The following is a 14,505-nucleotide window of genomic DNA, read 5'->3' as shown; positions in this document are numbered from 1 at the left end:
AGCAACGCTTTGAGTATATGAAACTGTATTTTTGTTTACAGATTATTTGCTCACGTACACATCAAAAAACAACGAAACGTAAAAGAATGTGACAGGGTGAAAAAAAATGTATTCCCCCGCCGCCGCTATTGTCATACAAGACTGTAGCTTCACTTAATTTAGGTGAGAATGAAATGATAGAGGGCGCTGTGGGCCATTGTACTCTGGTCAATAATGTGCTTGTGACTGAAGAGTACACAAAACCACTGCTCTGTCAAACTATAGTAACAACCTGAAGAACAAGTACCCCAACAAACGAACATTCAATTCCCTCCCCCAACAAACAAACAAACAGCATAACACAACAATCCCCACCAAACTTCAAACTTCATTCGTCGGATTGCTGAAGATGTCGATGGAGGAGAAATAAAAAATAACTGTTTTTAGAGGTAAAACGAAAGCTGTGGCCAAATCCCACCAAAATATAAGGTCCCGCCGAGATTTGAACTCGGATCGCTGGATTCAAAGTCCAAAGTGCTAACCGTTACACCACGGGGCCTCTATTAATTAAAATCCAATGTCAATCATCATTTGATTATTAGCAAATAAATGATCTGTATTTGTAGGTATACAAGTAAAACATTAGCTAAACGTTTTGTAATATCGTGAGAATCATTGGTTGGCATATTGTTTGTGTATCATGTCAGACCCCACACATTGTTTGACTGGACTCATGGAATAACAAACATGCGACATTGTATTTTTTTTACGAGAAAATAGTGAAAGACACCATCATAGCTATTTGTTTTTATACTTTGGGTTTTGAACTTGCGAGATCAAAATTTCAAAGGAAAATTTTAACCACGATATTGTTGGTGTGACATATTTTCCCCCCTTTTTGGACTTTCAATAAATGGTTCGCCTTTGCTTAAAGTTTTTGTTGTTGCAATAATGTAAGATCACTTTGCGAACAACCCTTTGGTTTTTCTCACCAAGAGACGAAATTCATTGCTAATAAACTGTCATTAGGATTGGAAAGTATTGCCATTGCAACGAAGGAATATGATCAAATCGCAGGGGTATGTTTTTTACAAATCACCATCAGGGATCGGTTGGAAGTGAGTGAGCCGCGAAGTACTTATGGTTGAATGTGATTACTGGGTTAATCTTCTTCTTCTTCTTCTTCTTCTTCTTCTTTCGTTTGATAGTCATAATGAACCGTCATTAAAGTAAGATGTTGTAATCCTGTTGGCCATCCTATTCATTCCTCATAACACTGTCTACCCTGGTTTAGTCACGATCTGGTGCACCGCCGCCACGCATCAAAACAAACAGTACACCTCTTCAAGTCTGAAAACTTTGCAAAGTGATTTATCCCACCTCAGAAACTTTCATTGTGAGCACTTTTAAACCCCTCAGACATCACACAAAGTGCTGCTGTTGCTCTGAACGGATCATCTGGTATAATGAATCGATTTTTCCCCCACAATCGTGAAAACTTAGGTGGTCATGACGACGTGGTTAGACCGTGTGCGCATGCGTTGAACTCCTGGTGGGGGATGGTATTAAGAAATGAAAGAAAAGTGAATGGTATGCATTGATCATCGATACGGTGGGTAAGCATAGAGGCTACAGGAGCATGTCAAAGAAAAGACATCATTCCATTTACTGCTAACCTCTACAGCCTTGCTTTTGTTGGTTTGTTTAGCATGTGTACAAATAGTATTCACACGTAGTTGCCCGTGTTAAGTTGGTTGTCATATTTTGTTGGGATCCCATGCAAGGAATGAGCGTTTTATTTGATCGAACAGTGAACCAATGCTGTTTCTGAAATGTTGACCTTTCTACGATGTGCAAATTGAGGCAGGAACTATCACGGTATGTTTGTTAGAGAGAAGTTTGATTTAATAATAATAATGTTTATCAATAGAGGTGGAAAAGTTAGTTGTTTGAAGCTTTACATGGTGTGGGGAAATAAGAAGAAACTATAAATAAATAGTAAACTTGAGGGTACAACCATGTGTAAATCTCTTAGGGTGAGTGTTGGCTCTGAAAAGAGCCGGTTTGGTCTCGACGTTTCGAACAGTATTCTCTGCTCGTCTTCGGGAGAAGTGGTCAAATTACATGGTCATTTACAAGATAAAAACATCAAAATATAGGTGGACAACATACAGTAATTATAAATTGAAAAAGAAAAAAAAACATTTAATGCAAACGAACAAGAACAAGGAAATTATACAGATTTGGAACGAATACAGCAATGATAGGCCTGTAGCACAATAGGTATACCATTCTCAAATGCAAGCAACAACAATTTATCAAATTAGGGTAAAGTGTAAGTTTATATTCACATTTATTTCAAGAAATGTTTATAATAATCATACAGCTGAGCAATGATCTTGGTGAGTGTTTCAGTTGTTTGAAATTGACGGCAGTAAATAAATATTATAAGTCATCGATTGGTAGGTCTATAAAACTGCATTCTGCAGATAAAAACAAGATTGGCAACAAATAGGCCATCAGATCCTGCAGCCCTCAGTGTTGTGTCTTTCCATATTTCTACCTCCATGGTCATTCTTATGGATTTTAAAGGCAGTGGACACTATTGGTAACTACTCAAAATAATTATCATCATAAAACCTTTCTTGATTACGAGTAATGGGGAGAGGTATAAAACATTGTGAGAAACAGCTCTGAAGTAACATAGTTTTTGAGAAAGAAGTAATTTTCCACGAATTTGATTTCGAGACCTCAAGTTTAGAATTTGAGGTTTCGAAATCAAGCATCAGAAAGCACACAACTTCGTGTGACAAGGGTGTTTTTTTCTTTCATTATTATCTCGCAACTTCGACGACCGATTGAGCTCAAATTTTCACAGGTTTGTTATTTTATGCATATGTTGAGATACACCAACTGTGAAGACTAGTCTTGGACAATTACCAATAGTATCCACTGTCTTTATGAGAAGGTAAAGAGTTAGCTGTTGCAAACGAATACTTATCAACCAAAAGATCAATCTATGCTATGGTATTAATGCAAGAAAGGTTAGTATCTTATAAATTCAAATAAGATATTCCTATTTGAAAAATTAGTGAAAAGTTTGTGGCAGGTACTTTTTCTCAAACTTTTAAACTTAAAACAAAAACTTTTAAAATAATCGTTGCTACAATAAATCTGACGTGCATGACATTTCCAACAAAACTTGAACCCACTTTTCTACGTTGTTACATACAAATTTCAGTGTGATCCCTTTTTGAAGAGTTCACACGTTGGTTGCATGGTGTGATTATTGTAAAAATTGAAGCAATTACTCTTCCACAGTGAAGGATGTATTCTATTTTATAAAGGAAACTTTAAGGAAATAATTTCACATTAAGTAAAACACAAACATGAACAAACGGTAGATTGAAAATATTTTTACTTTCACCTTTTTCCCAAACAAAACTTACACCGTTTATAAATACCGATTATGTGTGACAATAAATTCGAGTAAACTCGTAATACTCATACCAACTCTACCCAAACAACTCGTACTCAAACAAACTCGTAAGGGCCTACTCCTACCAACTCTTACTCACCACCGTGTTTATTTCTCAAGAACAATACCCAAACTGTTTAGCTAGATTGAAAAAAATGAATTCCTTGTTCACATAGAAGATAATTGAGTCCCATAAATTACTTTTTTCCCCCAACGCAACGCACAACACAAGACCATCTTTTGAGTCAAGTTGTACATTTCAAACTGTTGTAGACTACACTTTCTTTCTATGCACAATGACACATATCATCACTCGCCCCCACAACCCAGCCAGCGAATTAATATTTGATCCAGTTATAAACTAATAATTAATGATGGTGCAGTGTTTTGTTTGATCCCTGCTCCCTGTAACACAATACAATCTCCATAAGACGTCTGGACACTGTTTACACCCCATCCCATCACGCAAGTAGCCTACACATGTATAGTGGCCCGAGAACATTGGTCATAACTTGTATTGCTTCTGTTCGCAAAGCTGATTTACTACTTGTTTATCGATCAGCTACTCAATGAATAGACGACAATTCTTTAACCTCTGAATGCTCTTTGTGTGAAATCTTTCCTGATGCCGTTTACTTAAATTTTTGATGACAATTGATATACAAAATGTCTCCCAGTCGGGGAAGCAACGACCTTGTTGAAGAATTAATGTCAACTCGTGTTATTTATTGATTTGTTTTGCATAATTTGTAAGTTTTTTCAATGTAGCATTGTTAGACTTTGGTTGTTGAAGAGTCAACGTAAAAGTGTTGATATTCTCTTCTTGTAAGATAGTGATTGCTTTAAGAAAAGGCAATATAAGAATTAACTTATTAATGGTAAACATGCGGGTGAAGCCATGTGTAAATCCTCTTGTGTATGAGTGTTGGCTTTTAAAAAAAGAGTCGGTGTGGTATCGACGTTTCGAACAGTGCTTCGCTCGTCTTCATGAGAAAAATCAAGTTGGTAAAATCTGTTTTAGAAATTGTGTACAGTTTGCTTTATAACCCCTTAGGGCCTACCTTTAACTTTGACTATTTATTAGTTTTTCGGGATTTTTTGTTTTGTTTGTTTATTTAATATTGGAGCACGAAGGGTGATTCGAGTCTGGATAAACTAATCTGGCATAATTTCAATTCGATCAACGCAGGAACATTATTTTTTCTTTGAGAATTTTGCTTGTAAACAAGGAAGAGAAAACAGCATGCTCTGTATCTTTTACTTTACTGCTGACAAACGATATAACTACATGTAGCCTACTTCTAAATGTAGCATTGCGTTTTCCACATCACACGACAGCGTTACATGTTGTGATCCATCTGATGCTTGTTTTAAGACAACAACATGTCTTCCTTTACAGATAAAGTTTGACATACATTGTCTTCTTCACCAGTATACGTAATTGTAATCAAACAACTTCCACGAATCTTTTTCAAAGTGAATTATAGTTATCCTCAGTCCAAATGAACCTTTACTTGCTCTGTTCGCTATGTGGCATTGACGACAATACGAGAAACGTTTGTGTCTTGATGATGTTTACTTCTCTCCGTTGCCCGCGGTCTTAACGATGCCTTTTCTCTGTACCCCTTTCTCTGTCTTGCCTTCGGGCCTGAAGATGCCTTTCCAACAGTCCAACGTAATTGCCTGGCAAGGACTTCTTTTCCAAACTCATGTCAATCAATTCGCTAAGTAATTCTTGATAAAACATGGAGAAAGGAATGAGACTCCTTGAAGGCACTACACAAATGACTTTCTGTACAAGATGCAAGGTCTTTTCAAGTATACCTCCATTTGAGGCCGCCATATTGACTTTTTCCCACATCACAGAGTGACAATAAAATCGAGGCTGCGAAGGAGGAAACACCATCTCTCCTTCATGATTCGTATATTGAATACATATTTTCATTTGGGAAACATCATAGTTGAAGACTGCATGGAAAAGGTTTAAGGCCATTGTACTTTTTTAGGTCCTTGTTAGTTTGCCTTTGCCAAATCAGCAAAACCTTTTTTTTAAACACCGACAAATCCATGGACAAGAAGTATAAACTTCACTCTCGTGTGATTGTACTTTCATTTTGGACAACTGATATGAAAACTCTGCGTCTAATATGGTCTAATACATACATCAGCCATATGGATCAGATTTCTCAGTTTGCTAACAGCAAAAAGTTACCATGGGAACACAAAACATTACGGGGTAACGGGGGCGTGTACATGCGGCACTCAAGCTACAGTAGGGCTCGCCACAGCACGGCATTAGCTTATGACCTCGTGCCCCGTGGTTGACATCGAATGCCACTACGGACCCCCTGTTCTGTTGTGATACCATAAGCGCAATACGAGGGGGAGAGATCACTTTGATCTGAGTCTACTGTTATAAACGAGTTGGAAACTCTAGATTATTAATTAGAGCAGCCGGAATTCACCAAACACTGACAGATATACAGCGAAAGACTGCTGAAGAAAATGTGAGTAATGTTAAATTTCAAGTCGGTTTGCTGATCAATCTTTTAGCGGTGGAAGAAATTGCCCGAGTTTGTAGCTTCGTAGAGGAATGAAGATAGACCTTAATTTCCTGTCTCCCATGTTGCAAGAAAATAGTTAACGGCTTGGCGTTTCGACCCTAGCAGAGTCTGTCTCGAAGGTGTATTGTTGACGCTGGCAATAATGTTCATCGTAAGGCCCTTGTCACATGAGGCAACTTTTTCAGATAACTTGGAGGCAACCAACTGCAGTGCACTCCACAGGGACCACTCTGATAGCACACGAATATTTTTTTCAAACAATCTCTTACGATCCCCAATTACAATATATGTGAACATTCAAATGTGAATGGATTCTATTCTGTGATGGAACTGAAGCCTGTAAATTGCCTGGTGTGATATGACCCTAATGTTTCAGTCTCCACTATTATTTACTGCCGACCAGAAAGAGGCCAGTGGAATTTCCTTGACAATGCAAGTATGACGTGCATCAATAACTTAGCATAAAAGATCCTTATAAAAAAAAACAAGAAGTCGTTTTTCTTTTTCAGAGACACCAACAATTATTGGGGCTCGCGGTAATAATTTCAAAGCAATAACACCAAATCCTTGACATACCTGGCAAGAAACGTAGATAAGTGATGTCTAAGCAAGGGGTAATTTTCTCAAGAGTTTAATTAAGTGTATGTGATGGATTTATGGCATTGTCCCTGAAAAAGGGAAACTATTTTGTTGCCGAGTTGTTGTTATTGTATGCACCGAGCTCTAAATGGGAGACATTCCATGTCTTAGCCTCTTCCATTTTCGGCAGAAGTGATCAATTAATTTTGAGTTGGGTTTTGTTCTTGTAAAATATGATCAGCTTGTGCTTTGTCCCGAATGTCTCGATATGCAGAAGTAGGGTTTTTATTTACCATGAAATTCGGACAAATTATACCAGCCTATACTTACATCGAACCCACCGTTAGTTAGAATGTCCATTAGGCCTAATGATTTTAACTTGTATAGGTTTTTATAATATTTTGTTGACTCAAAATACTGTTGCTGTTGTGATACCTCATTGAGGAGACGATACAAACACGATTTCGAAACATGGCATTCTGTCATCATCTTCCAAAATCGAACTGACGAAACACACTCATATTTCTTGCTACATGTGTTTATGTCGTCCGATAAAATACAGGCTCAAGTGTTTTATTTAGAAGAAAAAATATTGTGCACTATTCCTTCTGAAAACATTTTGTGACCAAACAACGTTCGGCTAGACTGGTTTCAATGACAACGGATAATAACACAGCTCTCGACGTTGGCACTCGAGATGCATGCTTTTCTTTTTCACTTATCAGTTGCCATTTTTGTTTATTCGATCCACAGTCCAACATCTCAAAATGATTGGCTCAAATGTCCACAGAAGCCCCGCTTGACAAAACCTGTGTAAATATTCCCGATGACCTTTACTTTGTCAGGACATATCGATGTACTTGAGAGTTGCCTTGGTAATTATGTTTTGGTGATAGTGACTCTTTTGTGGGCTTCAATATGATTTATTGTCGACATCTTTTGAATCAATATCTCTCATGGATACAATCAAGTTTTTGTGTTTTGTTCTTATACAATGGAGCACAGAACAGCAGTTGGTTAAAAACGTACCGGGTGCATCACACTGTGGCGCAAACGTGTGTACTAAGCTTTTATTTTGTGAATACTTTATAAACTATAACTTTTTCTGGAAAGTTTTCTATGGTTTTTGCGAAGGTCGTTGTTGTTCAGAGATTGTTGATCAATTATCCAATACTGTGCCCGGGGGTTGTTGACTTTCAACCTGGGGTATTTCGTTTTATACTTGGCCCCTAATTGGTATATCTAACGGGACTCACAAGTATGTGTCCTTTTCCAAAATGGAATCTGGCCTGTGTATGGTTCACGACATTTTCATTTTTTATGGGCGAAGGCTATCCTCTCGAGAAACTACATTTTCCCGATTGATTTTGACATCTTGTGCAGTTTGAAAGAATATCCCATCTTGTGATTTTATAAAAAGTGTCTTTTCCGTAAACCAAACATGATTTTCTTTGGTCATGGCGCAGGCCGTTGCTTTTAAAGATTATTAAACATAATGATCACATAAGGTGGCCAGGGTACAAATTTCGTTTTATACTTGGGCCCCAAATTGACTCATGGGGTCCTTTTCCAAAATGGACGCTCGTTCAGGATAGTTTCATTGTTGATGGACATCAACACTTTTAAATGGAGTTTACCCTCTCCAGAAAATACAGTGAAAATATTATGTACTTTCTTGACATCAAACTCGAACTTTTTGTAAAAAATAGGCCTGAAAATGTCTGATTTGTGTTCATACATTATTCCCTCGCGCTTTTTCTTGTAAAATCTTTGTGCGGTTTGATCAAATCTTCCTGCAAAATATTTTCTTGACATCAATTTTTCAAACTCAAACTTTCATTTGGTTTGCCCTATAGACCTAATAATGTCTGATTTCTTTTATATGGTATTTCCCCACGCCTTTCCTTCATCCTTGGTCTGAATGACCTAATTGCCAACTGATTTTTGAAATCTTTGTGCGGTTTGAATAAATCTTCATGCAAAGTGTAAACTTTCTGGACATGTCTCTGTCATAATAAGTAGAACTCGAACTTTCTTTTGGTTTGTCAAAAAATTGCCTTATAATGTCTGATTTGTTTTTATATGCCATTCCCTGGCACGTTTCCTTCCTCCGTGGTCTGAATGACACGCATTCGCGACGGACTTTGAAATATGTGTGTTAGAACAAATCTTCATGCAAAGTAAATACTTTCTCGACATGTTTCTGTCGTAATAAGTAAAACTCGAACTTTCATTTGGTTTGTCAAAAAAATGCCTTATAATGATTCTTTTTATATGCCATTCCCTCGCACGACATTGAAATCTTTGTGGTTTGAACAAATCTTCCTGCAAATATATACAACCGGCTTTCTTGTCAACGCTGTGTCATAATAAAATAGAACTCGAAGTTCCACTTAATAGTCCTAGGCCTAATGATGTATGGTTTGTTTTTGTATGGCAGTCCCTAGCTGGAGGTCTGAATGCGTACGTGATGTTTTGTAGATTCTACCCTCTGATGTATGATGAGGAAATAAAAGCGAGAACGGGCTTTTGACAATATCCCGCGGGATTACAGATTTGTCACACTCAAATAATATCCAATTGCAATTTGGAACTTGAAATGGCCATGTTGGATAATATCGTGTGTTGTTATCTAAAGAGGAGAGACGTAATTTCAACCAATGATTATTTTTGTAAATTATTAATGGGGTCTTTTGGGATTTTTTCTGATCATTTTGTTAACACCATGTACATGAGTAGGATATGAAACTTCGCATGCGTTGAGATACAATCTAATAAGGTTTTGCTGCAACACAATGTACATGAGTAGGATTTGAAACTGCATGGTGGAGATATATTCTAGTAAGGTTTGCAGTAACACCATGTACATGAGTAGGATTTGAAACTTTGCATGGTGGAGATACAATCTAGTAAGGTTTGCAGTAACACCATGTACATGAGTAGGATTTGAAACTTTGCATGGTGGAGATACAATCTAGTAAGGTTTACAGTAACACCATGTACATGAGTAGGATTTGAAACTTTGCATGGTGGAGATACAATCTAGTAAGGTTTGCAGTAACACCATGTACATGAGTAGGATTTGAAACTGCATGGTGGAGATACAATCTAGTAAGGTTTGCAGTAACACCATGTACATGAGTAGGATTGGAAACTTTGCATGGTGGAGATACAATCTAGTAAGGTTTGCAGTAACACCATGTACATGAGTAGGATTGGAAACTTTGCATGGTGGAGATACAATCTAGTAAGGTTTGCAGTAACACCATGTACATGAGTAGGATTTGAAACTTTGCATGGTGGAGATACAATCTAGTAAGGTTTGCAGTAACACCATGTACATGAGTAGGATTTGAAACTGTGCATGGTGGAGCTACAATCTAGTAAGGTTTGCAATAACACCATGTACATGAGTAGGATTTGAAACTGTGCATGGTGGAGATACAATCTAGTAAGGTTTGCAATAACACCATGTACATGAGTAGGATTTGAAACTGTGCATGGTGGAGATACAATCTAGTAAGGTTTGCTGTAAAACCCGAGTTGTACATCATGAAATCTTAGAGATGAACTGGTCAAGTATACCAACTCGACTTCCGATTGGTTTGTGTCTTCTCTGTGGGGTATATGAGGAAGCTCAAACTGATTCATTTGTGTCATTATGAGTTATGAACCACATTATGTTTTTCATTTAGATTTCTTAGACTTGGGATATTGTCTTGTTCTGTCAATTCTCCTCTTTTATGTAAACACATTGAACTGGGGTTTTCAGACAAAATGAGCTTTTGTTATCCCCTGCCGTTTTCTCATTTTTCTTCACTGTACGAAAAATACACGAAATTAAAATAGTTGATTGGTTATTTGTGATGTGAAGATGTCTGAGGACTGCAATCATATCAGAATCCTTGTTGAAGATTACGGGGTACAAAAGAGGTTCGATTTGGAGGAACTTCTTGGCACGATCCAATCGCAAGAAGGGTTCTTACCAAGGTTAGAGTATATCCGCAGGGGTGCGGTGGGCGGGGTTGATTCCCCAATCATCAAGACATCATCCATTGATTGGAACAGCGGCTTCCAGGACTTTTGAAGGGGGAACGGGGGGAAAAGATCTATATTATGGTGCCTCCATCTTGGTCATGTTCTTCGTACCGAATAACACTGAATGTATGCATAATCATTCTTCAAATAGGAACCAGACTATTTTTCTTACTTCTAGCCTCGGTTTGGCAACATTGATATCAATGGGGAAAATTCAAGATGGCTGCACCATGATAAAGGTCTATTTAAGCAGGGGAGGGGGGCATCGGGAATGGGTGTGTCATTGGTTGTGATCGTGCTTTTATTTTGGACGGATACGCTGCAGCTCGAGGGCACTTTCGCGATTTTTTTTTCGTGGGGTACCTGCATTGTTGGGCGCTGCCAATTCGTGGGGGCATGCATTACACCACGCACCCCTTTGGCTACGTCGCTGAAGTAGAGCTCACAAATGAACTTCAAATGATCCCCTGCCACAAAAACAAAACAAAAACAACAACACGACATCATCAACAACAACATCAAACCAACAACATCAAACCAACAACAGCGACAACCCGTTCTGACCACAGTTTTAGAATAGTTTTTCCATTAAAAGTGTTGTTCGATAAACATCGTGTATATGTTTGTGGGTGTTGATAACGAATGTTTGCTTTGTTGACAAGGCATATAAACGTGAATGTTAAACTTAAAAAAAAAACCGCGTAATCTGTAACTAACACAATTTCTTTTATTCTCTTGTTTGAAAAATGCAGATGGAGCCTGGAATGTTAATCGTATAGACTACTTCGTGAAGCTCGCGCTAATATTCATTTTGTAGGAAAAGATGAAACAAAACTCGAAGAAACCATCCAGTGCGCCTGCGCGGATATCTGCCAAAGACGACATCTGGAAGGATATCCACGATTGGGCTAAACCGTGCGGGTCACGTGACGATGGCGAGGAGAAGCAAGGGGACCAGACTACCGTCATTGGTTCCCAACTCAAAGACAATGTCACAGAGCAGAGGATGCTGGAGGGCCGACTGATGGACCTCTCCAAAGAGAGATACAAGTTTATCGTACAGGTAGCTTGGCAGCGGAAGGCATTTGTGGACCGTCAGAAGGCTAAGACTGGAGTTATGAAGGACCTCCTGAACGGTATTGATACCTCTCAAGTAGCAGCTGGAAAAGGGAAAAACTACAACGCCAGAATGAGAACTCGTCACGATACCTATAAGAACCTTCTAGTCAAAACATACGGGGATCAGCAAACGGGCAAACGCTGCCCGACTGTGAATGAAAAAGGTGAATCGGTGGAGGAGGAAGAAGGTCTGCTCGAGATGAAACCGATCTTCTCGCATCCCTTTAAGATTTTCAAAACAGAGGTCTCATCTAAGCCCGGAAACCAGCAGAAGTTCAATCAGGCAAAGAAGAAGATGCTGGACCGGCGGAAAACCACGCTCAGTTTCCCGGCTATCGAGCAGCAGGGCTCGTCTGGTGGCAGTAGTGGGGGCGGACGCACCCGAAGCCAGGGTCTTATCACCCAGAGACAAAGCATGCCAGCCACTTTCCTCCGTCGCGACGTTCACAAGGTGAACGCCCAGCATGGGGAGCTACGGGAGACCAAGTCAGCCAGTAGTATCCCAAAGTATCTGAAATACAGGACTGTCTATGATGGCAGGTTTAACAAACTTGAGAAAGTGTTGTGTAAGCCATACACTGGGGAGAAAATGGACAGTATGAGGAGTTTGTTACGGACTCTGCCACCAGCGCCCTCTGCTGTTGCCACACCAACCCCGGTGTCATCAAGTGGAACTTAATATTAAGAGGTTCGAGGATAGAAATAAAGGTTGTCATATTATTTTTAAAGGTTACGTAATACACATGAAGTTTGACTTCAGCCTTCTGAATAAACCCTATTTATAATCGTGTTGTGAGATTAAATCTCACAGCTTCGAAACCCAGTCATGCCACTGTAGTAATTATTGTCAACGATAAGTAATTTCACAAATATCACAAATTTAAAAAACCATTATAACAAATCCAGTATTTCGTTTACGAAATACATGTTATCCGTTTTAATGAATTAATAATAATCATTTTTTGTTATAAGTTATCAATTCGTTATTACAATTTATTGATATGTGTTATAGATTACCTTTTTGCTGGCAATCTATGCTTCCGGGCACGATAAGGCTTTCGTATACTATACCGTTTGTCATATAACTGTGTTTATGAATAATAAGATGGTGCATTTACCTTCTTAAAACATACTTGCTTACCGCTCACCAGAACTTGACAATGCGCGTGCGCATCGTTCATTCCTGACCATTATGTTTGTAAAGTTAGTGTGCATTTTGCTTCCAGAAAAGGAATTAATGCCTCGAAGTTTTGTTATACAACAATGCCCTCTAGGTCCATGCCCTCTAAGCCCGATAACAGAATAATGTCGGTTTATGAGATGGTTTTCTTTCACGAGTTTATACACAATGAAGGGTACATTTTGTGTATCCTTTTTTATTGAAAATGCAATGCCTCAACACGTCAGCCATTTTGTCTGACGTCACGTACACCACACATTGTGAAATAATTATTTAAGAGTAATAATCACACGATACACCCGGCACATGGTTTGATCACAAACACAGGCAAATGTCTTACTCATTAAAACTTATCCTCATAATTATTTAGTACTCGGCCAAAAAAGGTTTTTTTTTACTCTCTTTGTTTTCCCTCGACATGCAACAATGAAATTATAATAATGTTGAGCTGAACTTGCAGGTTCTGTGAATAATGTTGGGTCACATAAGGTGCAAACACATGTAGGCCTACATGTACATGTAATGGTATTGGGCAATATCCAATAATTTGCCGCATGTTTAAAGTAACAGTATAGGCTTAGAGTAATCCGCCGTTTATGTAATATCATCTTAAAAGTTCTTCAGTTTTTGGCAACACTTCAATTTTCCCTGAAAATATGACCCAAAAATTATTTACTTTTCTATAATATTTATTTTGAGCAGCTTAAACCTTGAATAGTGAACAATTTGCATCAAAAGGTATCGTTTGTATAATACAATGTAGTCTCGAAGAAAACTGTTAAAATGTTGTTGTTTTCATCAAGTAATTGACATGATTAGACTTTACACCAAGGTTGATCAATTGGCATTTTCAAAAGGTAGTGTACATCGCAAAAACTGTCCATATGCCTATGGTAGATTGTTTGTTATGCGCAATCCTGCCGCAACGGCTATGAATAATAATATTATTTGTTGTTTACTCTTTCGCTTCCACGCAGGGCCCAATTTTACAGATACCAGTCACTATAACTGTGGATACCAGTCACGGGTTGTACATTTTGACACCCAAAAGTGTATAATTACGTATAAAACCTGCTTATTCCTTTTTGTTGCTATGTATTCAGCAAGATTTTGTGTTAACATGGGGTGCGTTCGATTAGCTTTGACGTCATTCCAGGGGCTCGCCCGGGTCAGCCCCCAGTGCCCTGCTTGTGGAACGGGTCAGGTGGGGCTGTCCCGAGGTGCATGACGTCACCACGAGAGGGTGAGTGATCGTTCGATTAGCTCTTGTCAGGGGTTCACTTGCATATGCGCACCGCGGGGTCGACACAGGGTCTACACAATAATTGGTGCTTGCGTTGAAAAGAGAAGCTTGCCGCTAGCGTTTTAAGTTTGCTATTGTTTAGTCAAATTCACTTTATTTGATGCTTTTCACCAATAAAGCCACAATTTTATTTAACGAAAACAAGTTTTCTGTTTCGTTTGTATTCAAATAAAATGTCTTTGAGTTCAAATCTCTGCGGGATCTTCTTTCTTGCAAGAATTTATAATGGCATCTTTAAATGCAGCCATAGTTTGTACTATGTGAA

The 14,505-nt window shown here is 38.5% G+C and overlaps 1 protein-coding gene and 1 non-coding gene across 3 annotated transcripts; one reads left to right on the top strand and one right to left on the bottom strand.

The window, feature by feature from the left end:
- Positions 1-466: 466 nt before the first annotated feature.
- Trnaq-uug (transfer RNA glutamine (anticodon UUG)) lies at positions 467-538 on the bottom strand. Its single transcript has one exon. It is a non-coding gene; the product is annotated as a tRNA-Gln (tRNA).
- Positions 539-1,587: 1,049 nt separating this feature from the next.
- On the top strand, positions 1,588-14,358 carry LOC139944600 (uncharacterized). 2 transcript variants are annotated; one of them, XM_071941654.1, is made up of 2 exons: positions 1,588-1,857; positions 11,391-14,358. In XM_071941654.1, exon 2 carries the CDS (start codon positions 11,462-11,464, stop codon positions 12,434-12,436), a length of 975 nt encoding a protein of 324 aa, XP_071797755.1. In that variant the 5' UTR covers positions 1,588-1,857; positions 11,391-11,461; the 3' UTR covers positions 12,437-14,358. The 2 variants fall into 2 exon arrangements, with proteins under 2 accessions (XP_071797755.1, XP_071797756.1); XM_071941655.1 differs by lacking the exon at positions 1,588-1,857 and adding an exon at positions 5,828-5,964.
- Positions 14,359-14,505: the final 147 nt, after the last annotated feature.

Source organism: Asterias amurensis, chromosome 11, assembly GCF_032118995.1.
Source record: "Asterias amurensis chromosome 11, ASM3211899v1".
In the NCBI taxonomy this organism is placed as follows: Eukaryota; Metazoa; Echinodermata; class Asteroidea; order Forcipulatida; family Asteriidae; genus Asterias; species Asterias amurensis.
The sequence above is the reverse complement of the archived record's forward strand: the minus strand, read 5'-3'. Positions and strand labels throughout refer to the sequence as shown.